Source organism: Podarcis raffonei, chromosome 9, assembly GCF_027172205.1.
Source record: "Podarcis raffonei isolate rPodRaf1 chromosome 9, rPodRaf1.pri, whole genome shotgun sequence".
In the NCBI taxonomy this organism is placed as follows: domain Eukaryota; kingdom Metazoa; phylum Chordata; class Lepidosauria; order Squamata; family Lacertidae; genus Podarcis; species Podarcis raffonei.
In genome coordinates this window covers 34,791,904-34,816,951 of record NC_070610.1, presented here as the reverse complement: position 1 = coordinate 34,816,951, position 25,048 = coordinate 34,791,904, and the positions used below count along the sequence as shown (strand labels likewise).

Genomic DNA, 25,048 nt, shown 5'->3' with positions numbered 1-25,048 from the left:
GTGATGTATGGAAGTGAGAGCTGGACCATAAAGAAGGCTGATCACCGAAGAATTGATGCTTTTGAATTATGGTGCTGGAGGAGACTCTTGAGAGTCCCATGGACTGCAAGAAGATCAAACCCATCCATTCTTAAGGAAATCAGCCCTGAGTGCTCACTGGAAGGACAGATCCTGAAGTTGAGGCTCCAATACTTTGGCCACCTCATGAGAAGAGAAGACTCCCTGGAAAAGACCCTGATGTTGGGAAAGATGGATGGCAGAAGGAGAAGGGGACGACAGACGACAAGATGGTTGGACAGTGTTCTCGAAGCTACCAGCATGAGTTTGACCAAACTGCGGGAGGCAGTGGAAGACAGAAGTGTCTGGCGTGCTCTGGTCCATGGGGTCACAAAGAGTCGGACATGACTAAATGACTAAACAACAACAACAACAGTGTGGGAGAGTGAATGAATCAATCATTAATAATTTGCTATAAATCAGGCATAGCCAATGTGGTGCTCTCCATATGTTGTAGCACTGGAATGCTGACTGGGGTGGTTAGGAATTGAAGTCCATTAATATCTGTAGTGCATAACATTGGCTACCTCTGCTTTAAATGTTTATAGCAGTGCTTCTCAAAATTGAGCCCTCAGCTGGTGTTGAACTGCAACTCCCATCATCCCTGACCACTGGTCCTGCTAGCTAGGAATGATGGTTTATAGTATGTGTATACTGCAGTATGCTATATGTGTATGCTAGAAATTCCCGATGCAACATATTTAACATCTAGGTAAAGGTAAAGGGTAAAGGTACCCCTGCCCGTCAGGGCCAGTCGTGACCGACTCTAGGGTTGCGCGCTCATCTTGCTCAAGAGGCCGGGAGCCGGCGCTGTCAGAAGACACTTCTGGGTCACATGGCCAGCGTGACGAAGCTGCATCTGGTGAGCCAGCACCAGCACCGCACACGGAAACGCCCGTTTACCTTCCCGCTAGAAAGCAGTCCCTATTTATCTACTTGCACTTAGGGATGCTTTCGAACTGCTAGGTGGGCAGGAGCTGGGACCGAACGACGGGAGCTCACCCCGCTGCAGGGATTCAAACCAACGACCTTTCAATCAGCAAGTCCTAGGCTCTGTGGTTTAACCCACAGCGCCACCCGCGTCCCTATTTAACATCTACTTGTTGCAAAAAGGGTTTTTTTATACAGCCATGTCATACCAGCAATGTTAGCAATTATAATATTACAGCCTGGTCATTTGAATATGTCATCTTGATTATCCCCTTTGTTTCCAGCAGCTAACAGTGAAATGGGAATAATCATGTGATGGTGTTATTAACTTATGAATGGATTGTGTATAGTTGCACAGAAGTTCTTTTGAGGGCGCTGGTGAAGATCCAATTCACAATTTCTGTAATAGAGTTAACTACATAGCATCTAGGAATTTTCTTTAGGATCATTGCACATGTTTGTGTGGTTCTGATAAAACATCAACCCACAGTTTAGCTATAACATATCCATACTTCAGGCTCAGATATTATCTCTACTTCCATACCCCATCCCTCATATGTGGATGGAAAAGGTGGGTAGGTTTTCCTGGTTTGAGGCAAACTAAAGTTTTATGGGTTTATCTGAATGGGCTTTGTGGTTGTTTTGCAAAACGGGATTGGAAACCACAATCTGAAATGGCAAAGTAAAGTAAATTCAGGAAGGAAGGAAAGGAATCAAGCAGAGGATGGAGCACATTACTCAAGTGACCAGCCAAGTCCATTCATGTAATAGATATTACAGTGCTTTGGTGTTACAACTAAGCTGCATCATTGACTGACCTATGAGGAAGGGATTGGAAGCAGTTGCTTCCCTTTTCAACTATTCCGAGTGTTATGTCTGAACGTCTGACTTGAACTGCAGATAGAGATAGCTGTGGTTTATCTGAGTAGGTTCATTAGCATAAGCCAGTATCATTAACCACGATTTGTCCCTAGAGTTACTGAAATAATGTCTATGAACCTTCTAAACTTGATGCTGGATACAGCTCCCATCATCTCTGACCATTGGTCATGGTGGTTGAAGCTGATGATAGTCAGAGTCCAACAATTTCAGGGGGGAGGGGCACAGAATCCCGATCCCTGATGTAGATCACTAACCAATGATCCACTAACCAATTCACTTCAATTCTGTGTATGCCTACTTGGAAGTAAGCTGCACTCAGATTAATGAAATTTATTCCCAGATAAGTGTATATAGGATTGCAGCCTAAGCTGTGGCATTTGAAACTGATCGAAGAACCAGCTCAGTCCAGTTTCTCTGGAGCAACCAGTGACTTTTAGGCTTTATATTCACATTTCAACTTCCTGCCTGATTCAGATGTATTCAGTAATGTTTATCCCTGCTGAAAACTCTGAAGTTTTGAGCCACCATTGTCACTGGAAATTATTTTCTTTCCCCTCCTCTCCCCACCTCCAAGCTAATTTTACAGACCTGTCAAACGGTTGTGGAAATTACTGGTTATCACTGCTTTATCAAGTTCAGCTGACAAGTCTAGATTGGAATAGGAATGCAGTATGACTGAAGCTAGCCGCTGTAAATTGAATACTTTGACACACTGAGACAATTACTATGTAAATCTTTGCTTGAAAACGTTTTAGGCTGGTGTTTTTCGGTTGCATGCTTGTCACTAGTTTGATGCCAGGTAGGTATTGTAGTCCCCTTGATAAAGAGAGAGAAAAGGTCAGTTATTTTTTCTTTTCTTCTTTTTTAATTCTCCGCTAAGAATGGAAAACTCAGTGGAAAACTGAAACTTGCACTTTTCCCTTTTGTTCTGATTTTGTGTGGCATGCTCTTTTGTAAGATTTTTTTTAAGTGAGAAAGGGGGGGTGTCTGCTTTTATCATCTTTGAGCTCCTGCACAGTCTTCTCTCTCTTTTTCTTGCTTCTGCAGACAACCTGCACTGCATTTCACTTCTTCTGTGACATCCATCAGGAACAGCAGTTTACAAGCCTGTTGATATGTCTAGAAGGCATAAAATCTGGTGGCTGGCCAAGGTTCTGCCACTGGACTCCCGTAATGTGCATAAAATATTATTGCTATAACCATGGGGTCAAACAAATTGCAGCTTTTATGAATTGGCTTTTTCTATAAACTGACTGAAATGGTGCCAACGTTCCCCTCCTTTCTCATAATTTAAAAAGCTCAGGCTGTTTCAAAATGTTCTCCTGCAGACTTTTGTACAAAGGGCTGCTAAAGGTTGTCATTTTGAAACTGCACATCAGAAAGGGACATTGTTTACACTGAAGTTACAGTGGTAATGATTAAATTTCTATTTAGGTTGATATTTTGAACACAAACCATTTTCTCTTTTAATAGTAATACACTTTAGGGAAATGTAAAGGTGTAAAGAAAACACATTTTACATCCTAAAGCACAGTTGCTCCACGGAAGCTATTTTAACTGGCTTTTGCATCCTGAACTATAATAAGTGGTTGCTGCAGAACTTGTTAAGTGTACCTGTTCAGAATGCAACCCAAAGATATCTTGGAATGGGGGCCACTCTAGGGTCAGAGCACCAGTATGGCTTTATACTGCCATTGTGAGGAATAACTCAAGAAATCATTGTTGCCATAATGTATGTTATTTATGTATTAATTACCCTGCTCATTATGCAGCAAGCCTCCCAGAGTGACTTACAGGCAGTCAATAAAAACAATGACACATCATTAAAAGTGTGCATGTGGTCGGGTAGCAGAGTGCATAGCTTTTTGAAAGAAGTGATGATATTTCCACTTTTTGCCTGCCACTACTTCTCCTCCTAGTGCCCCCACCCCCAGATTCCAGATTGTGGAGGATGTGTGGAACAGGGGTTTTATTGCCACAGCCCTTGCCAAGTCAACGTGCACAGTGACAACCACATGTATCTATAGGAAGCCTGGCTCTTAGGCTACTTCTGGCGTTGTTATTTTTTTAATGAACAGGAAAACCTGCAGTAAAGATTTCAAAGTCCTACCTGAGAGCCACATATATGTCACCTTGGATTCCATGATGGAAAAAAGACAGGAGGTTATTAAAGGGAACAGTTATTGCAAAACCCACATTTCATCTCTTAAGGGATTTATGTTTTTGAAAACTAAGGAATGCTTCATAGTATAGGAATAGTTTAGATGTCTAGATCTGATTGTATTTATTTATTCATTTATAGAATAGTGGGGAAGTGAAACACATTCATGTAATCAATGTAATGTCTGGATATGCGGTGATAAACAAATAGAAATTAAGCTGGTACAATTCAGGGCACATGTACTCACCATAATATTTTTTAAAAGCATCTCCAGAACCACCTTTATAAAAAGGGGGGGGAGCAATGGAAGGGACAGTGATATAGGAAGGGGCATTATGAGCAGAGAAATTGATTGATGCTTCATCCTCTCTCTGTCAGTTATCCCCTTCCATACTTCCCCCAACTTTCAGGTTTGCAGACATTTGCAAGGGTAAAGATATCTGAAAGACCCAGGAGGAAGAGCATCTGATGTGATTTGGAACACACAAAAAAGGCTGGTGGGGTTTTGTTTGAATTGCCATTGGGCTTCAGTGCACTCAGAATTTGCTTTAGAAGAAAACAAGCTAGTTGATAGCTACTATGAGAGCCAGTTGAGAGCCAGTATGGTGTAGTGGTTAAGAGCGGTAGTCTCGTAATCTGGGGAACTGGGCTCGCGTCTCCGCTCCTCCACATGCAGCTGCTGGGTGACCTTGGGCCAGTCACACTTCTTTGAAGTCTCTCAGCCCCACTCACCTCACAGAGTGTTTGTTGTGGGGGAGGAAGGGAAAGGAGAATGTTAGCCGCTTTGAGACTCCTTAAAGGGAGTGAAAGGCGGGATATCAAATCCAAACTCTTCTTCTTCTTCTACTACTACTACTTAATGAGGTCGCTAGGGCAAAGCGCTCACAAAACATGTAATTTGCATTTGTTTTGAAAGAAGGATGTATCACATAGCCTACTAAATCCTGGTGCTACTCTGCACTGACAGTTGTAGTGCTTTTTAATGTTCACCTTCAGCCCATTTAGTGGATATACAACTGCCTAATGATTGCATAGTTAAGAATTCCAACTCATGTGACTTGTTTTCTCAAGAGTTGTGTCAGGAAGCATTTAATTGTGTTGTTGAGTAAAGTTTAGTTAATTCAAGCCTGGCTGTTCCTTGGCTAAATCATATTATGGTCTCAAAAGGACAGGATGCTATTTTGCTGCCCAATGAAGTATAGAACGTAGGCGCAGAATCCTTTAGCTGCTTGACCAGGCATTATTTTTACATCTTATATTAAATAGCAGCCTACTTATCTATTGAGCATAAGTGGGGAATTTAAAGGTCCAGTGGAAACTCTGAATATTTTCCGATGTATAACAGTTGGCGATGCCCATACTAAATGACCTTCTTCATTCACTGTGGAAACTTGCAGCGCTCAATAGCCCTAAAAATTTCTCATTTCTTGCTTGAGGTAGAATGATCTCCCACATGGAAAAAAAAATATTAATCACATGTTTATCGTACTAGAAGCAATAACAACCACTGCAGCAAAGGAAAAGTTATGAATTTAATACTAACTCTTTCTATTGAAATCACTCATAGTAACTTTCTCAAAGTTTTACCTGGAAAGTTGAAATACATTAAAGTTGGTCTGTGCCTGAAGGTTAATATGGTGTTTTTGATAAAACTTTGGGGGGGGGGCGGGACAATCCTAGGCTTACTAGGCCTGGGCGATATATCAATATATTGCCCAGGACCCAGTATGAGGAGCAGACCACGATGTCGGCTTCACTCAGCAGTGTACCGCTGGTGAATCCACCACAACTCCTGAGTCCCTCTGCGAGTGACTTCCTCCAGTGAGTGTTGCTAGCAGAGGGACTGAGGAGCAGTGGCAGTTTCACCAGTGATATATCACTGAGTGAAACCGCCATCCCACTCTGCCTTCATACTGCACAGAGGGACAAAAAAGCTGCATCAACAAGGCGCTGATACAGCTTGTTCCTCCCTCTGCATCTTTAAACTGCTCAGCCGAGGAGTGTGCGGTTGCTGAGCAGTTAAAGGATCCTCCAGCCCGGTGCTGGCTCCTGCACAAGCAGGGCAAGCACCATGGATGGCTCTGCTGGGGGTGGGGAGGGCTCCTGATCCCCAGCAGAGCACAGCAAAGGAGCCCCGATGCTCACGCCCCATTCCACTCAACCACAAGGAGGGGAGCACCAGGGTTGGTTCTGCTGGGGATCAGAAGCCCTCCTGATCCCCAGGACAGCCACACAAAGAAGCCCTGATACTCTCCCCAATTGTCCACGAGCAGGGGGAGCACCATGGATGGCTCAGCTGGGGATTGGGAGCCCTCCTATGCCCCAGCTGAGCCATACAAACAAGCTGTGGCAATTTCACCCGGTGCCTCGCAGGCTGAGGCTAATGCAGCTTGTTTTTTCAACATCGTGGTACATTGCCAGACCACGATGTTTGGCTGGTGATATACCACAATGCTGAAAAGCTGATATCGCCCAGCCCTAAGGCTTACTAGCTAACATGATTTGGTCTACAAAATTTTGATCTCGCTAAGCAATCCCTGTGTTTGTTCAGGTAGCATTGTTCATAATATTACTGACTCCTGATGTTAGCCACACCTTCTGCAATGTCTGCATGGTTTTCTCCCATTATCTAAAGAAGGAAAAATAGTAGCAAGTGAAATGATTTTGGTTTGCAAGGACTCCGCTGCATGTGCTGGCACACAGAAATCAGGGTGATGGCAGATGATAGGGGCACAGAATAATGTCCATTGTTTTAGTTGAGGTGGAAAAAAGACAGTAGGGAAAGGGGGTGTGAATAAGAGGTTTATAAAGTTATGCACGGCATGGAGAACGGGGATAGAGTCCCCCCCTAAAAAAATGCTATAACTTGGGATAATCTAATGATACCGTTTTATCAAGAGATTCAGAACAAACTATGCACTGTGTGAGAAACTAAGCCTTGAATTGGCGACAAGAATTGGTGATGGTCACTAGCTTAAAAGGCTTTATAAGGGGATTAGATGAATTCATTGAGAATCCATTTATCCATGACCGCTAGTCATTGTGGCTGTATGCAACACATCGAAGTTCAGAAGGAACAGTATGACCATGAGAGCCAACTGCTTGGGGAAGAACAAAGAACAACAAAGAGCTATTGCTGTAATGCCTTGCCTGTGGTCTTCCTGGAAGCATCTTTTTTGGCCACTGTGAGAAGCAACACATAGACTAGGTGGTCTTTTGATGTGAGCCAGCAGGAGCACTGTATTTTTGTGCTTTTGTTACATTTGGACCGTATTGCAAACCTTTCCACACTGAGTTGCTAGATGTGTTCTGGTTAAATATTGTGAACCTGGTGAGACAGGTAAGAGCAATGTGGACTAAACCAATGCAGTATAGTGGTTAATGTGTTAGACTACGATTGGGATATACCTGGATTCACATCCCTACTCAACCATGAAGCTCATGTGGTAGACCTTGGGTCCATCACTATCTCTTAGCCTGATCTTCACAAGATCGTTGTGAGGGTAAAGTAGGAGAACCATGTACCCTGTCCAGAGCTCCTTGCAGGAAAGGCAGGATAAAAGTATAATAACACAAACCAGCTTTCCAACCCAAACAATAGTTGGTGCTGTTTAATATATCAAACAGACCCCATGTCATTGGATGATGGACTCCGTGTACAATTCCTCATCCAGCTAGACATTAACATTATTTGTCTCTTAATTGCAGAATGTTGCATTTGGTTGATAAATCTTAAAAGTGATCATCAGAATAAAAATCCTATCTATTTTTATCTCCTTAATTAGTGTGGGGTTTACCATAATTACTGAGGTGGTTTTTTAAAAAGAAAAAGAAAAACGAAATATACATTTGGATCTGCATAATGTTTCTCTTTATTCACACAGAATAAATATCACACCTTTTCTATAGAGAGAAGTCAGCTTAAATTCATAAAATGTATGAGCTGCCAGTTATCTGACACCTTTTGACTGATGTGCCATGCTCCATGGAATGAAAGATCACAACTGACAATTTTTCACAAGCTTCTTTGCTAATAATATTTGCTTTGCTCATCCCTACTAAATGCTCTTTATTATTTTTATATTATTTAATTCTTAATTGCATAGACCTGTATGTCATGAGATATTTTTAATACCAATTATGGTCTAGCTTTCTAGTGATAATCAGCTTTAGTACCTTTTTGCAGACAGTTAAAAGAAAAACCTTCCTGTTCTTCTACTTTCTCATATTAGCAAGCTGTTACAATGAGAGTGTAAACCAGTTGTTTTCCTGTACAGCCGGGACTGGAAGCAAGCACTGAGGGAAGCTCAAGTTTAGCAGCCTAACCCTAACCTTTTTGTTTGCGGATTCTAAGCGATCTAACAACAGATGCTTTGATAAAGTTGATTACACAGGAAAGTGTGCAGTCACCCATGCTGTGGCTCATAAAAACCGGATTCAAAATGTATTGTCAACTATTTAATAATCTTTCTGTGGTTGTCAGTTCAACCATGAGCCTCCCTAGGCTCAAACCCATCTTTTTTCAAGGTATTTCAAACACAGTCAGTTTATGTAGCAATAGTTTCAGGGTTATGACTACCTTTGTTTTTGACTGACTAGTAAGTATCTACCCAGTTTTTCTGCTTTCCCTTCCTTTTAACTTTTTTCTTTATCCAAGACAGAATCAGTTCACAGAAGAGGCTGCTGGGAAATGTAGTCCCTAGATTTAGTCTTTGAATACACTACAGTGGTACCTCGGGTTACAGACTCTTCAGGTTATGCAATTTTGGGTTGCGCACCACACCGAACCCGGAAGTACCGGAATGGGTTATGTCCAGGTTTTGGTGCTCGCACATGCGCAGAAATGCTAAATCGTGCTTTGTGCATGCACAGAAGCGCCGAATCACAGCCCACACATGCACAGACATGGTGCTGTGGGTTGCGGACAGTGCGGGTTGCAAACGTGCCTCCCACATGGAACACTTCACAACCCAAGCTTCCACTGTATTTAATCCTGCCCATTGTATTACCTGTTGTACAGTTGGGTGTATCAGAATTTAATGTTTGCTTAAGAAGTTTGCTTGTGTGGCATGGAATTTGTCAAATCAGGCCATGGATTCCCACAGAAATTGGAAGAATTTCTTCAAAGCTCAAATGGAAGGCACAATTTCACCACACTACCAGTTGCCTTGAAATTCTTACTAGGCCTCCAAAATCTCAAAGAATTTATATTCTGGTTTCATTGGCTTGGAGAGTAGTATTGAAAACGGGCCTGGACAGTAGTATTGGGACCAAGTAATGGTGGGAGTCTACTGGACCCAGGTCTAATTTGTTCCATAGATACTTCCATGGTGCCTGATCATTTTGGAACACGATATGCTGAGGCAGCTTAACTGCAAGATATTCATCAGGTGCAGCTAAACTTCCTGGCTGCAAGTTAGGCAGAAACAATGAATGAGTACCATTTTCTTTCTTTCTCTACATTAACATAGGTTACTAAAAGTAAATCAGTCGTCTTGCGGCTATTGAATTCTCATTCATATTACTGCTGTACACTGAAAATAGTTAAAAACACAAAAACAGAAAATACATTTAAAACAGAACTGAAAGTGCACAGTGTAGACACTCATGATAAAGACACATTTATCCAGCTGGGAAAGCTGTTGGGACAAAAATGTCTTTCAGAAGGTGCAGATGGTGGGTACCTGTTGTATCTCAACAGGAATGCTATTCCGCAGAAGAGAGGCAGCCACATGAAAAGCCCTTCTTTGAGTTATTGTGGAGTGGGCTTCTGAAATCTTTTGAAATTTCAGGAGAAACTGTCCAGCAGTCCATAGCAATCTATTGAATGTCAGTGTTTGACCGGCTGACCTGTATGCGATTAATTTTGTAGCCCATTACAAATAATGAATAGCCACTCTTTGATCATTGCTTAGTTCCATAGTTGATGCACTACTGAAGTCTTTGTATGTTATTTTTTGTAAAATGATGAACTTTTAAGTGTGTAATTTTGTAGCTGGCATTATATAAATGCAGTTGGTGTCTAATTAAGAAGTTCATGAAATACCTTTATGTCTTTCCATTTCCATTTGAATGTTCACTTGCACTTGCCTGCTGATAGAAGCTTTTCTCTCCAGAGGCATATTTGCAGTTACACTTTACATTTAATGGTGCTGATTATCCTGAGTGTTTAGCTGCATTGCTCGACTTGCATTAGCTCTCTCTATGCTTTTGAATATGAATGAACTAAAAGAGGAACTGAAGGAGATATTTGAAGACAAACAGTAGATGTTGGCTTTGATTCATGAAATCCAGGGGAAAAAATGTGTTCTAAACCTCTTCCTTCCTGTTGAATAATTCTGATAATTAAGAAAGACCAAAGTAGTGTCATACTGTGGACCATACTAAAATTGCAGAGTTCCATTTCTCACTGGTTAATTAAATTCCAAAACTGATTGTTGAACTGGCCATATATTTTATTTAGTATCTCTTTACTTTGCATTTTATATCTATTTTGAAATGGCAGATAAACCAGTCCTTTATGTAAGAATGGGATACAAATACCCATGAGAAACTAACAAAGGAATGGATTAGTGCAGTGATTGATAGGTTATGGGCAGCTGGGAAGTACTGGCGTCAATATATTTATCTGAAATGATAGATGTGAATATCAGAAATAAGGAACACTGGATTTATGGCTGCATTCTTATTCACACTTACTTGGGAGTAATTCCCTATTGAACTCAATAGGACATACTTTCCAGTAAACATGCATAGAATTGGGTGGGGTTTTTTTCTTTACTGTGCGAAATATAAAGCATTCCTTTAAAAGAGGGAATTTCTCTTAAAATGTTATCTGTCAATTATAGCAAAAGACTTGATCTGCTTTCCAGTACGAAGTGTATGCCACGATATTGATGGCCAAGGCAGACAGATTGATGTTGGAGGGTACCCACAGTAAAAGGCATTTGAACTGTTTGAACATTTGCTCTCCCGATTTCTTTTATAAGAAATAATATTTGAAAGGTACCAAACCTGTCTTTATCATATTCTTACATGGTCTTTTTTCTTTCCTGTCCTCAGCTGTAAGCACAAGGTATACTTGGAGAAGCTTCCAAACACTAGCATAATCATCCCATTTCATAATGAAGGTTGGACTTCACTCTTGCGAACCATACACAGTATTATCAACAGGACTCCAAGTAGCCTAATAGCAGAAATCATTCTCGTGGATGACTTCAGTGACAGAGGTAAGACAAATACATTCACCACTTGCGCAGTATAGTTCTCTCATATAAATCAGAACAAAATCACTCTTTTCTATGGGGGAAAAATCATATTACTATGATTTGCTTAAGAACTATGTGTTCAATTAGGTGTCCTTGGTAAGACTGCTCTGTTCATTTGTTTTTATCCAATGTCTGATATATTTTATACCAAGGGCAAAAGAAGGTTTAGGAGTCTCCTATGTCCTTTTCCTAAAATAGCATGGCTGGTTTGGTGCATTGTTTCTGTAGTTTGCCAGATAACTAATGCTGAAAACATCTTTTTTGCTCAGTGTTATTCTTCTGAGTAAAAACCCATTAACTTTGACCTTTTGGGGAAGCTGTTTATCAGATTTCCCACTTTGTACTTTATTGCATGAGACAGCTTGATTTAACTGTAATGCCACAACAACATAGCAGTACATTACAATGACGGTATTATAATTCAGTATGTTGGGAGCTGGAAAGCAAAGCTTACTTCAAGATATGGGCTCCCCTAGATTAACTGGGCACAATCCAGGCAGAGTCAGATGCACCTCCATTTGCTTAACGTTGAACTTTACGGCACAATCCTATGCATGTTTACTCATAAAAATTCACACTGAATTCAGTGGGTCTCAGTACTTCCTTTTAAGTAGAGAGCAAGTGTGGTATGGTGGCTACAGCTTCAGAGTGGGACTAGGAAGCCACCAGGTTCAAATCACTACTTAGCTATCAAGTTCACAGAATGACCTTGAGCCACTTATTGTCTCTCAGCTCAGCCTATAAGACAGGGTTGTTGGAAGAATATAGTTGAAGGAAGTGAACCATCTATGGTGCCTTGAACTCCTTGCCGGCAGCCATGTGTCCACTGCACCCACCCTTGGTGGAAAAAAATATATCTCTAAACAGCCCCGTGAGGGCAGAGCATGCTCAGGCAGCATGGATTGGTAGCTTTGGGAGCAGAAAGAAAGAGGAGGAGAAATTAAAACAGGCTGGGGTGAAATGGAGCAGCATTCCACACTGTAACATTTTGTTGTTTTGCTACAAGGTCATCTGTAAATATATAATTACAGTGCTTAGAATTGCAGGCCAGAATTGCAGTGTTAGGCATGCCAAGTCCCACTGAAGAAAGTGATACTTACTTCAAAGTAAATATGCATAACATTCTGCAGTACATTGCATTAATTCACTGGTATTTTGGCTACAATATTAAGCCTACATACTAGGAAATATTTCCTGTTTAACCCAGTTGTTCCTGCTTTCCAGTAGACATGCTTTGGAATAAGATGGGAGATGATTCTATGTACCTAATTAATCTGGTAGGAGCCCACTTAAAGCGAGACAAAATGTGATTTGTGAAAAGTCTTTAACTGTGTGTGTGTTCTTAAGCAGTTTTTGTCTGTGTCATTAATTTGTAAGCTGAATTGACATACCTTTGTTCTCTTATCAGAGTAAACATAAACATAAATGAAACTACTCTCTGCTCTGCACATTAATCAAATTAACTGATGGTACAAGCCAACTGTTACTGTTTCATGGTTTAACATTGTGAAAATCAAATAGCTTTCTTTCCATGACAAATGTGTGTTCATTGTTGGATTTGATCTAAGGTGTTCTGCACTGGATTTTTATTGTTCATAGCTGTACATGTTTATTAGAGAGATTGTGGCGCATGTGAACAACCTTTTTCTGGTACTTGTTTGGAACTTTTGACCCACGCAAAATGGATTGTTGTGACATTTATATGACATTGGTAAGAGCAGTGGAAGACAAATGGGATTCTTGAATCAGAGCTTCTTGGATGGGAAGCCCTGTTGCTAAGGCAGTTCTCAGACGTCTTAGTGAATCAACATTGTGATGGAGTGTGTCTCGGAAAGAATTTCATTTTACAGTTTTGAAGCTAAAACCGAGGTGCGGCATATGCATCTCCCTGTCTTTCATATCACTGTCAGCCTCCTTGCAATGTGAATTTTGATGGACTGTCTCGCTTCGCATTAGGTAGCTTAGCTGCAATCATATAATACAGATGATGCACATTTGAAAGCATCTATTCGATGACCAAAGGCTTCAGGGAACTAGAGAAATATAAGACAGCATTGTGTAATTTCAGTGAACTTTTCAAGAGAATGAGAAAATTGTGGGTCCTGTGTAAATACATGTGAGGTTCAACAGTATTTTAAAATTTCTTTGCACACAGAAAACTATCATATTGTGGTGAAGTGTTTAGCCTAGTCTTCTTAACCCATACGCTATTTTCCATATGCAAGGAATTTTCTAGTGGGGAAGCATTTTGATATGTGATGTTCCACCTGCAGGCTGAAGTGGTCCTTTGCAAGGAAACCTTTACCACTTTATCCTGAAAGTTAGAAAGGGTAAAGTGGTAAAGGTTCCCTTGCCGTTTATACAATAAACTGGGCCTGAGAGTATCAACATTTCTCCATTGACACCAAATTGGCTGTCCTTAACAATATGCCATCTCAAGTGTCCAGGTGAAACGTTTGTGTTGTTGTAAAGCATTTGTTGGTCCAGCTGCTCTTCTTTTCTCTACACAGTAGTCCCCACTACTACAAAAGTTGACACATATGTCACCTCATATTACCAGAGTGACTCCCTTTCTACTTCACCATACCATATTAGCATAAAAGTGACCACTTTTCCCTCTTAGAATTGTATGCTTATGCATGTTACTATGGTAACACATGGCAATACACTTTGCATATGTGCTTAACAGCTATGGCTTGTTAAATGCAGGTGTGAAACCTCTTTCTGGTTCTTCTATATTATACTAAGAAGATGAGCTTTCTCCCCATAATACTGTGTTGCTTTGGAGTCTTTTGTGCTTTAGGGAAAGGAGCTAGGGACTTTTATGGCCATTCACACCCCTTAAAATGTTTTCAAAACATGATTTGGAGTTAATCATTGTCTCGTAAGACCCTTTATTGCAAAAACTTTTCTGCAAAAGTCTGCTGAGAAGAAATTGCCAAGAGACAAACAAACTTGTCAGAACTGCAGTTATTTAGCAAGGTGGTAAATGTTTAGCACCTTGAAAGGACTGTAAAAATAGATGAAGGGAATGGTTATGCATTTCCAACTTTATATTCTTATCTAATGCTAATACTGAAGTAAAATAAAGGGCCTTCAGTGAAAGACAAGAAAAATATTTTACTGCATAGCATACCACTGAGGATTCTGCCAGACTACCTCTGAAAAGTTGTTTTGTACTTCTTTATTTTTTACACATTTTTTTTCCTGACCCAAAATCTTTGGGTTGTTTGTGCATAACTAGCAATAAATTCTGGCATTTAGATAATGGGAAACCAGAAGGACAGGAACACTTTTAAATCTTGGTAGGTCTCAAATGAGAGGGCTAGTGTTGGAAAGTAGAAAGACGGGCGCTGAAATGATAGTCTATTTGACAATATTTCCATTAAGAATTATGTGTCAGTTGACTGTGTGAGAGTTATGCTACCTCCCAGCCATACTACATTGCAACTCCTTACCCTATATATGGGATGGTATTGCTGTGCTGATATTAAGGTTAGATTGTATCTTATTATGTTTTTGCAAAGATTGCCTTTAGTATCTCTTAGTATGTTCTTCCATTTGTGAGCTGTCTAATCTGCGGCAGCCATATTTGTTTTGCATCTAATTGACATAAGACAGACCTTCTGACATAATTGGTTTAGCTTGCTTTTAGAGGGATTAAATCTGTTCTACTGCAGTCACAAGGATAGTCAGAAACACAGCCTTTGATGATATGCTAATAATGACCTTTGCAAGTCAGCCTTTTGTTTCTTTTTCTTAATGTCTGCATTAGCACTGCCAATCCTGTCAGCAGTTAACAGTGGATGCCTAGTGAGTAATCTTGAAAATCCCCATTTGTCAAGCAGCTATGTCTTTCAATACTTCTGGTTCTCTGCAGCAGTTTTTCAACTAAGGCATGTTGTTAATTGGATGAAAAAGCATTCTTAACTGCTGAATTCTTTTCAATAGTATCAAAAGTTCTTTTCTTTTTTTTTAATTTCGCCCTGAGCCGTTGATTAGCATGAAAAGGTGTGTTGACCTGATATTCCACTCTTTAACCTTTCAGATCAACACATACTGTACCTGATAGATAGATGTGCATGTTGCCCTTCTGCTAGCTGGGGTATCCAATGTGGCACCTTCCAGGTATTTTAGATTCCAGTTCCCATCAGCCCAAGCTAACATTGGTCAGAGATGATGGGTGCTGGGGACCACAACATCTGGAGGGCACCATGTTGACAAGCCTTATGCAAGTGGAGCATGCAGCCTACCAGGACCAGCCCAAAACATTTTGCTACCTGAGGCAAGTCAACAGTGGAAGGCAAACCTGTCACCCAGCTCTGGGTGGGACGACTCTGCGGGCTGACATAGCTGAGCTGGAGTAGGGGGTTGGCTGGGTGGGGCCTACACATCCTGCCACTGCTGCCTCCTCCACCCCATGGTGGTTTCTGCAGGGAAGCAGCCAGGCTTGAAGCCCTGCCCATGTGGGAGGCAAGATCTTTGCAGTGCTGAATCTGCAGCAGAAGTGGCAAAGGTGCATGAGGACATTGCTCTCTTTACTTTGTTATGACTTAGTTCTTATTTCTGTTTAAGAATTTCCTGCCTGGCTTGCCTCAGTGCTTTTGTCATCTGGAGCCATCAGCTTGTATGTGATTTTATCCTTTACTTTTTGCCTGTGGCATCTCCAGACTCTCCTTCCCCACTCATGTGCAAAAGAAGTATACCCTGTTTTGATCTGTAAAAGCTCTATTGAGTCCACATCCTGTTTCCAAAGTGGCCAGTCATACGTTTATGGGAAGCTATTAGGATGCACTAGCTTTTACACATTTCAAAACTTAAGTTTTATGGATTTCATAAGGCAGGGTAAATCCTCTACCACCACCTTTGGAAGTTTAGCAGAACACCAGTTTTAATTTGGCATGTCCAAATTTGTGAAATATTCTCATCAGAACAATGAAATGATTTGGGCAGTGAGGAAGAGCCAAAGATGCTGGTTAAAAGTCAGAAACCAACTCTCTTCCCTAGCAATTAGTTGCATGGCTTATTTTATTGCAAATGAAATCTCCTCTATTTTGCTTTCAGACAGCTACTTTGATCAATATACCATTGATGTGACACATGTTTCTAGATGGTTGGCTTCAGGTCTTGGGCAAGCATATTGGCTTCTGATGTGATGAAAACTTCTACAATAATTCATTATGTTGTAGCAGGCCTCTGTTGCAGAAAGTGCTCCACTCCTATTATGGGAGATTTCTTAATCCCTTCCATTGTTGCAAATCTTTCTTCTCTTGCACATACTTTTTTTTTTTAAGTCTGCAATATTGTATTATACTGCTAGTATTGCCAGGAGCAACTTCTGGTTCATTCTTTTTCTTTGTCAGCTGACAAAAGAGGTATGTTGAATAGCATGATTTAGTTCTGCAACTGCTATAGTATGGCAGGGCTGACAGAACACCTTACCACTGCTCATTCTCTGCTCTGCCTGGCATCTGGTTGCTGCCTGCTGCAACAAATTTGACAGTACATTGGTAGTGCCAGTGCACATCATGGTCTAACTGCATCTCTGTCCCCTGATTGAGTCAGGGGTTTTCCCCAAGTGGTGTAGGCTATAACACACTGGGAAAAGGTGACTAGCAGTCATTCTACACCAGCAACAAGCAAGGGCCCTTTTAGAAGGACCTTTGATCCTCCTTGCCGTGAGATGGGTTCAAGATTGCTTGAACCTGGGTTGTCTCCATTGTAGTTCTGATCCTGATTTGACTGATACATCACTTTTGACACATTAATGGGTACAGATTTGGCAAAGTAGTTAGTAGCAGTAGTGGTAATAATAATAATAATAATAATGCATAACATATCATTAGCACTTCTGAGTGTTCAAAGCACTTCCCATACATTTTAGATATTAATCAGTTTCAAGAATTTTGCTTCCCAGGACAGGTGTTAAATTGCCGTACCTAAGTTACAAAAATTCTCTCATCACCAGTTACTGCTACCAGGCATGATCACCTTGCCAGTTCTGTATACTCTTGAGATCCCCTTGGTAATGTCACAAACCTCCTTTATCTCTTCAATTTTCTGGCCTTTGGGCCCTTATAGATGTTTCTGACAACTAATGATAGCATTTCATGTATCTGTTAAAGTGGGCCACAGCCCACAAAAGCTTCAGTAGTCTTTAAACTTGATAGATGCCACACAACTCATTGTTACTGGTGCAATGGACCACTGTGGCCACAATGGATTCTTGTAACTCTTATAACAACCTTGTAAGGTATGTAGGTCAGTAATGGTATCTCCACAGTGGGGTTAGTGGCCGAGGATAAAAGAAAGAAGCTTGTCCAAGGCTATCTGGTGATTTCATGACAAATGAGATGTTTGAACCATAGACTTTTAGGTTCATAGCTCAATCTCAGTCACTGCACTAGATGACTAATAGCACAATCCTGTGCCTACTCAGAAGTAAGCTTCATTGACTTCAGTGGGGTTAATCCTAGGTAAGTGTGTATATGCTCACTTATGTAGGAACAAGTCCTATTGAACTCACTTCCAAGTAAATATAAATAGGGTTGCCATATTTCAAAAAGTGAAAAGTAGTTTTTGAGCTAGGAAATTTGCCAAAATCTACACTTCTGACTGTATAAGTGGACTTAATAAACAATAACTAGTACATGTACAAATATGTTTGCACCAGAAGTCTCGTATAGTACAGTGGTACCTCGGGTTACAGGCGCTTCAGGTTACAGACACTTCAGACTCCGCTAACCCAGAAATAGTACCTCGGGTTAAGAACTTTGCTTCAGCATGAGAACAGAAATCGTGTGGTGGCGGCACAGCAGCAGCGGGAGGCCCCCTTAGCTAAAGTGGTACCTCAGGTTAAGAACAGTTTCAGGTTAAGAACGGACCTCCAGAACGAATTACGTTCTTAATCCGAGGTACCACTGTATTGGAAGCAATGTTCCTACCTAGAAAATAGTTTGGTGACATTTTTAACCCACAACCATGTATTTGAGCAATTGGCCATTACGTTACTTTAAGATCCGCTTGAGCTTTTCATGATATGCTGCTCGGTGCATAGTTGTCTACTGCTGTTTAGATCATCTAATCTAATTTACTCTGTCAAGGTTTCCAAGAAAGCCTGAGTTGCCAGCATGGGCTTTGTGTAAGTATGCAATTTTATTTTGAAGCCACAGCTCTGGGAGAGTGGGTAAACCCCCTCACTGTAGGTTTCATGCACCAGTAAAAAGTTTCCCTAATTTTACCAAGAATAACTGCCTGAGAACAACTTTTTGCAATCTAGAAGGGATCATCAGTCATCCATCCCACTTGAGAGCTGTGAGCCACTCCATCAACTTTTTTAATTTCAAAAGACAGTAACACAATTAGATGTGCATTTAAAACTGTCAAGGTTAATCAATTATCCTCTGTGTTAAGTTTACCAATAAAAACAAGTTGTCCCTTCTGAATAATATATACATGATTAAATTTACAAAGGTGAAAATGCCTGAGGCTGACATTTTTTAAATCTTCTACCAATGGTCCTGCGCAATCTGCTAGTCACCCAACGGAGACCCATTACAGTCTCTCAACTTGCATTCAGTAGTAAAAGATGAAGCAAAAGTTAAGCTTATCTGAATAAGCTTTTTTTGTAGAAAATTGTAAGCATAAATTACTATGTAATTCCAAAATCACTTTGTCCAATGTACCAAAATAAATAATTAGACTGTGCACAGAAAAAAAATCACTTATGCCTGTGTATTTAAATTAGTTTAATGTAAGTTAATGAGACTGAGCTATCCTATTCATTGTTACTGCTACTGATTTTTAATATGCATGTACTTGGAAGAACAGGACTTACTGGAATATACTTATTGAAAAACAACAGTTGACATGATGCAGTCTGTGCCTACAGCAACCTAAATTCAGTGGACAAGAAGGGATAGAAATGCATGGGAAAATGGAGTAGGGAAAAGGCAGTTGTACTGAAATCCCAAAACTCTGTTTCCTTTTTTTCTGCCCTGGACACTGTTCAGCTGTAGACACCAAAGCAAACAATAATAATATAACCAGCATTTCGCATGATTCTATGTAGCGTTTGAGAGGAAACGAAGAGACGTGTCTCCTCAAACTTAAGCCCTTTCAGTATGCTACGTAACAAACCCCCATGCATGGCCAGTCCTACCATGAGACAGAGTAAGGCTGCTGAGGGGTGGGGAATGGACTGAGCTAGGTGTGCCATGCACCTTTCCCTGCATTTTCTAAGCTAGCCTGCTGCACTCTGCTGCAGTGGAAGGTGCTGTTCCTTCAAAAAGCTGAAGCTACAAATCTGGGCAGCTTCTGTATCTGGAATAGAGGAAAGCACCATCTTGTCCTTCACCTCAGGCAGCAGAATGCCTTGAACCGGCCCTGCAGCTTCTGCATACATGCAGTATCCTATCAGATTGTATCCTTGGATTCTCCTCACCAAAGCTTTATCAAAATGGCTAGATTTTGAACATTTTTTCCTCTGTCTCCATTTGCTGCTCATGCCCAGGAACCAAAGTTCCCCCTCATCATCTATAACACTCAGTGTAAGGTAGACAATTTCACTTTTTTATTTTTAATGTAACCTATCCTTTCTCACTCACTTTTACGCTTGGAGCTGAGTCACCAGGCTTCACTCAGAGGAACTTACTCCTGCGACTATTCTGTCTGATTAAACCAAGCCAATAATTTTACTGGGATTTGCATAGCAGATTGAAAGGTATAGTTTTCCTTACATTAGGAGTTTGACAGCAAAGCGAAGTACACCCATTTAAGTGGTATGCGAATCTCATTGCTACTATCAAACACAGTGTGTAAACATGTGCAGGATTGTAGTGTCAAGCATGCCTCAAAGACAAGGGATATATATATAGATATAGATATTCTATGTAGGTGATTGCCTCGTATTCGTTGTTTCTTGTAACTGTCTTCAGTTTATGTAAAAAAAAAATTAAAAAAATTGTGGTTTGTTTTGGAAGTTTCTTTAGTATGTTCTGTCTTGAAACAATGTTTGCCCTCCAGCAGAAATCCTGAGAGCAACTTGTTAACAACAGAAAAGAGAGTGTGGGGGCACAGCAAAGGGCATGTTACTAGAACTTCCCTGATAAGACTTGGCATTTGTATTGGTTTTTCTATAGCTGCTCAATTTCGCAATATCTGAATTGACTAGAATTGCTTTATCTACCTGGCCTTGGTGGGCAGGCCCTTGACTGACACCAGCTACAAAAGCTAAGGCTACTAAAAAGACTCATGGGCTAGCGTATTGTGTTGGGGGGGCGGTTGCTGTTATTTATATTAGTTTTTGTTAAGTTGTGGGCAAACATATCAGACGACACAACAATTCTTCCAAAGCAGCTCTTTATTTGTGTTTTTTTTTATATAAGATATTTATTAAGATTTTTTATAGTATTACAATAAAATAAAAAAAGAAAAAACAGAATAACAAATATACAGAATAAAGAAACTTTTTAAGAAAAAAAAACCACACATACATTTTCAATTACTTATTTTCTTTTAACTTGTTTCCCGGACCTCCTCATACCTCCCTTTTTTGTATTCCACCCCAAATTGTTAGTTCAGCAAATCCTTACCATTATATTATTACCTATTTATAATCCTTTTTTTTCATATTCTCTTAAAGCATTACAGCTGGAAACCACTTAATTTCAATCCAACATCATTCTAACACTCATTAATTTTACAATATTTCTGTAGATAATCTTTAAATTTCTTCCAATCTTCTTCCACCGACTCTTCTCCCTGGTCTCGGATTCTGCCAGTCATTTCTGCCAATCCCATATAGTCACCTTCATCTGCCATTCTTCCAAAGTGGGTAGTTCTTGTGTCTTCCAATACTTTGCAATAAGTATTCTTGCTGCTGTTGTAGCATACATAAAAAACGTTCTGTCCTTCTTTGGCACCAATTGGCCGACAATGCCCAGAAGGAAGGCCTCTGGTTTCTTCAGAAAAGTATATTTAAATACCTTTTTCATTTCATTGTAGATCATTTCCCAGAAAGCCTTAATTCTTGGGCATGTCCACCAAAGGTGAAAGAATGTACCTTCAGTTTCTTTACATTTCCAACATTTATTGTTGGGCAAATGATATATTTTTGCAAGCTTGACTGGGGTCATGTACCACCTGTATATCATTTTCATAATATTCTCTCTTAAGGCATTGCATGCCGTGAATTTCATACCTGTGGTCCACAACTGTTCCCAGTCAGCAAACATAATGTTATGTCCAACATCTTGTGCCCATTTAATCATAGCAGATTTCACCGTTTCATCCTGAGTATTCCATTTCAACAGCAAGTTATACATCTTTGACAAAATCTTAGTATTGGGTTCTAACAGTTCTGTTTCTAATTTTGATTTTTCCACCTGGAAGCCGATTTTCTTGTCCAAATTATATGCCTCCATTATCTGATAATAATGTAGCCAATCTCGCACTTTGTTTTTTAGTTTCTCAAAGCTCTGCAGTTTTAGTCTATCTCCCTCCTGTTCCAAAATTTCCCAATATTTCGGCCATTTGGCCTCCATATTGAGCTTTTTCTGAGCCATCGCTTCCATTGGTGACAACCACCTTGGGGTTTTATTGTCCAGTAAATCTTTGTATCTTATCCAAACATTAAACAATGCTTTCCTGACAATATGGTTTTTAAATGCTTTATGTGCTTTAACCTTGTCGTACCACAAATATGCATGCCAACCAAAAACGTTGTTAAAACCTTCTAAGTCCAAAATGTCTGTGTTCTCAAGAAGCAGCCAATCTTTTAGCCAGCAGAATGCTGCTGATTCATAGTAAAGTTTAAAGTCTGGCAGGGCAAATCCGCCTCTTTCCTTTGCATCAGTTAATATCTTAAATTTTATTCTGGGCTTCTTGCCCTGCCAGACAAATCTAGAAATATCTTTCTGCCACTTCTTGAAACAATCCATTTTGTCCACAATCTGAAATGTTTGAAACAAAAACAACATTCTAGGCAAAACATTCATCTTTATAGCTGCAATTCGACCCAACAAGGAAAGCTTCAGATTTGACCAAATTTCTAAATCTTTTTTCACTTCCGTCCAACATTTTTCATAATTATCTTTAAATAAGTTCCCATTTTTTGCTGTCATATTAATCCCCAAGTATTTCACTTTCTTGACCACGGTTAAACCTGTCTCATTCTGAAACCTCTCTCTTTCAATCGGTGTTAAATTTTTCTCTAAAACCTTAGTTTTTAACTTGTTCAGTTTAAATCCTGCCACTTGACCAAATTCTTGAATTAGTTCTAAAACAAAGCAGCTCTTTATTTGTAAGCTGGAACAGAACTGAACTGAGGAGCTCAGTCAGCCTGCTTATATAGAGCTCCACTAGAATGCAACAGTAACCATTTTCTGTAACTAGCCAATCACTGAACGTCACTTTCGATCCTTCATTTGCATACAAACTATCCAATCACTGAACGTCACTTTCGATCCTTCATTTGCATAACTATCTACAGTATACCCCTGCTGGCCCAGGGTGAGAACTTCAGTACATAACAGTTTTTGTATCTTTATTTTAGAACTTTTGTTAGGTTTGTAATTATGTATTTTTTCATGTTGTTAGCTGCCTTGAGCATAGTTTGAATTACGGAAAGGTGGCATACAAAGAAATTTATGTGTGTATCTATTTAAGTGGCAGAGATATGGTAAATTAGGGAGCTGTTTAGTTTAGAAGGTAACAAATTTACAAATTAGTTGTCAGGCTGAAAGTGGAATGCTAGGCCTAAGCCCATCAGTTTCTGCGCTGTTTGGAGTCCAAGCCCTCTGGTTTTCTCATCCTTACCATAAAGAAAAAGCATCCATCAGTGTGAAGGTAGCTGGCCTTGAAAATTACATGATGCTTCTCATGTTAATCACCTCATAAATGAATTAATCTGAACGTCCTCTTAAATCTAGTTACAGATAGGTAGCCGTGTTGGTCTGCCATAGTCAAAACAAAAAAAATTAAACTCTTAAAATTTTAAACACTCTAAAACTTTAAACACTCTTAAATCTAGCCACCACAAATCCAGTCACCACAAACTTAGACACAGGATCACCATATCCGGTTCACTTGGAAGTAAAAATAGAAATGAAATAGGCTTATGTCTGCCTACCATCATTCTTAGGGATCAGTGCCAGAACCTTTTGCCTCTTAGTGGTTATGCTCCTCATGACTGTAGTCAAAGATCCATTTTTTCTCTCCTGGTTCTGGGAATACCCTCAGAACCATTAAAAAAGGGCTCTGGAATATTTGAGTGTAGCTTTATGCAGAACAAAGCTGTATGTGTTTAGAGGAGAGATGCATAATAGAATTTTCCCTCCTAAGATCTACTTGGTATCTAGATAGATGTTTTTATACCACTTTACTAATGAATACATATTTATTAAATCTGCATTGACAGTTGTATGAAAGCTATTGATTTTACATTAAAAAGTGCTGTCTACAGGGTTAGTTCAGGATGTAAGACACATTTTGAGTACAATGTTTTAAAATTCTGTAAATTTCCATAAGTTTCATTGTTCCCCATTTTTCTTGGCATGTGGCAATGCAACAACATAACTGTAATATTTGTATACATTGTTGGAAGTCATGTGGCCAAAAAAATTTTGAACACACTCTGCAGGGCTGGATTTAGGTTTGATGAGGCTCTAAGCTACTGAAGGTAATGGGGCCATTTATATGTCCAGCTGTCCTTTGTCAACAACAAATTGTCGCTGTTTTTTGTGTGTTGAATATCTGCTATATGGTAATTTATGGACCTAACAGGCATCTAAAGCCATTTGCACATAACAAAATATGTATTTTATAAAAGTAATTGTTGAACTGAAATACAATTAAGAAGAAGTATATTAATAGGGGGGAAATTGGGGGGGGGGAGTGGGGCCCTAAGCTATAGCTTGTTCAGTTTATACGTAAATCTGGCACTGACACTATGCTGTGTTCCATTAACTTCAGTATGATTACTCTCACAGTGTGTGAAACTTTATTGCAAAAACTACATGTGAAAGATTTCAGATCAAAAAGTGAAGCTGTGTATAATTTCTGTACTCTCATTGCATTGGGGAAAAAATATTGTGGATTGTATAACATATTTGACTTGCGCAGGGGGAAGGTGCATTTAGAGAGTTCACAGCTTGAGCAAGAATGAAATTCTACCTTACCTAAACAGCGTGTTCTATACCTGGGTACAGCAGCAGCTGCTGTTTCACCAACTAGAAGGACACTGCAAGTGATTCTTAAGATTAAACATATTCATAAGATTGTGAAAGAACTTAAACTTTCCAAGAAGCCCTTTAGAAACACAGCTTTGTCCTTGCCACAAGGTCAATGTAAAGTGAACAAGAAAGTTTGAAACAAAACAAAATACTGCACACTGCACTGTGCTCATCTGTCTGAATTTACTTGTATGTTTCCCAGTTCCACTGCAGGAGCTTAGCTCCCTGTTTCCCAGTTCCACTGCAGAAGCTTAGCTCCCTGTACAGAGATGAATTGGCCAAGACTCAGCACCAAGTCAACCAATATAATCAACATCATAGAATAGTTTTGAGTGGGTTGTATCAAATCGTTGTGAGAGTGGAAGGCAACTTGTGCAACCAATCTTCCTTTTCCTTTCAACCTGCTATAGCCCAAAGAAAATCCCCGTCAGATTACTGATGGGGGAATTATTCAGTGTTGTTTATATTTTAATGAGAAAGTACCTAATTTGAACTTTTTGAATCAATATGCAAACCAA

The 25,048-nt window shown here is 39.9% G+C and overlaps 1 protein-coding gene across 4 annotated transcripts in view; it reads left to right on the top strand.

Moving 5' to 3' along the window:
* GALNTL6 (polypeptide N-acetylgalactosaminyltransferase like 6) overlaps positions 1–25,048 on the top strand; it is a 452,334-nt gene that overhangs the window by 193,584 nt on the left and 233,702 nt on the right. For all 4 annotated transcript variants that reach the window (XM_053402747.1, XM_053402749.1, XM_053402750.1 and 1 more), the window contains exon 5: positions 11,093–11,259. In XM_053402747.1, coding sequence (XP_053258722.1) covers positions 11,093–11,259 — 167 coding nt within the window. The remainder of the gene's footprint in view (positions 1–11,092; positions 11,260–25,048) is intronic.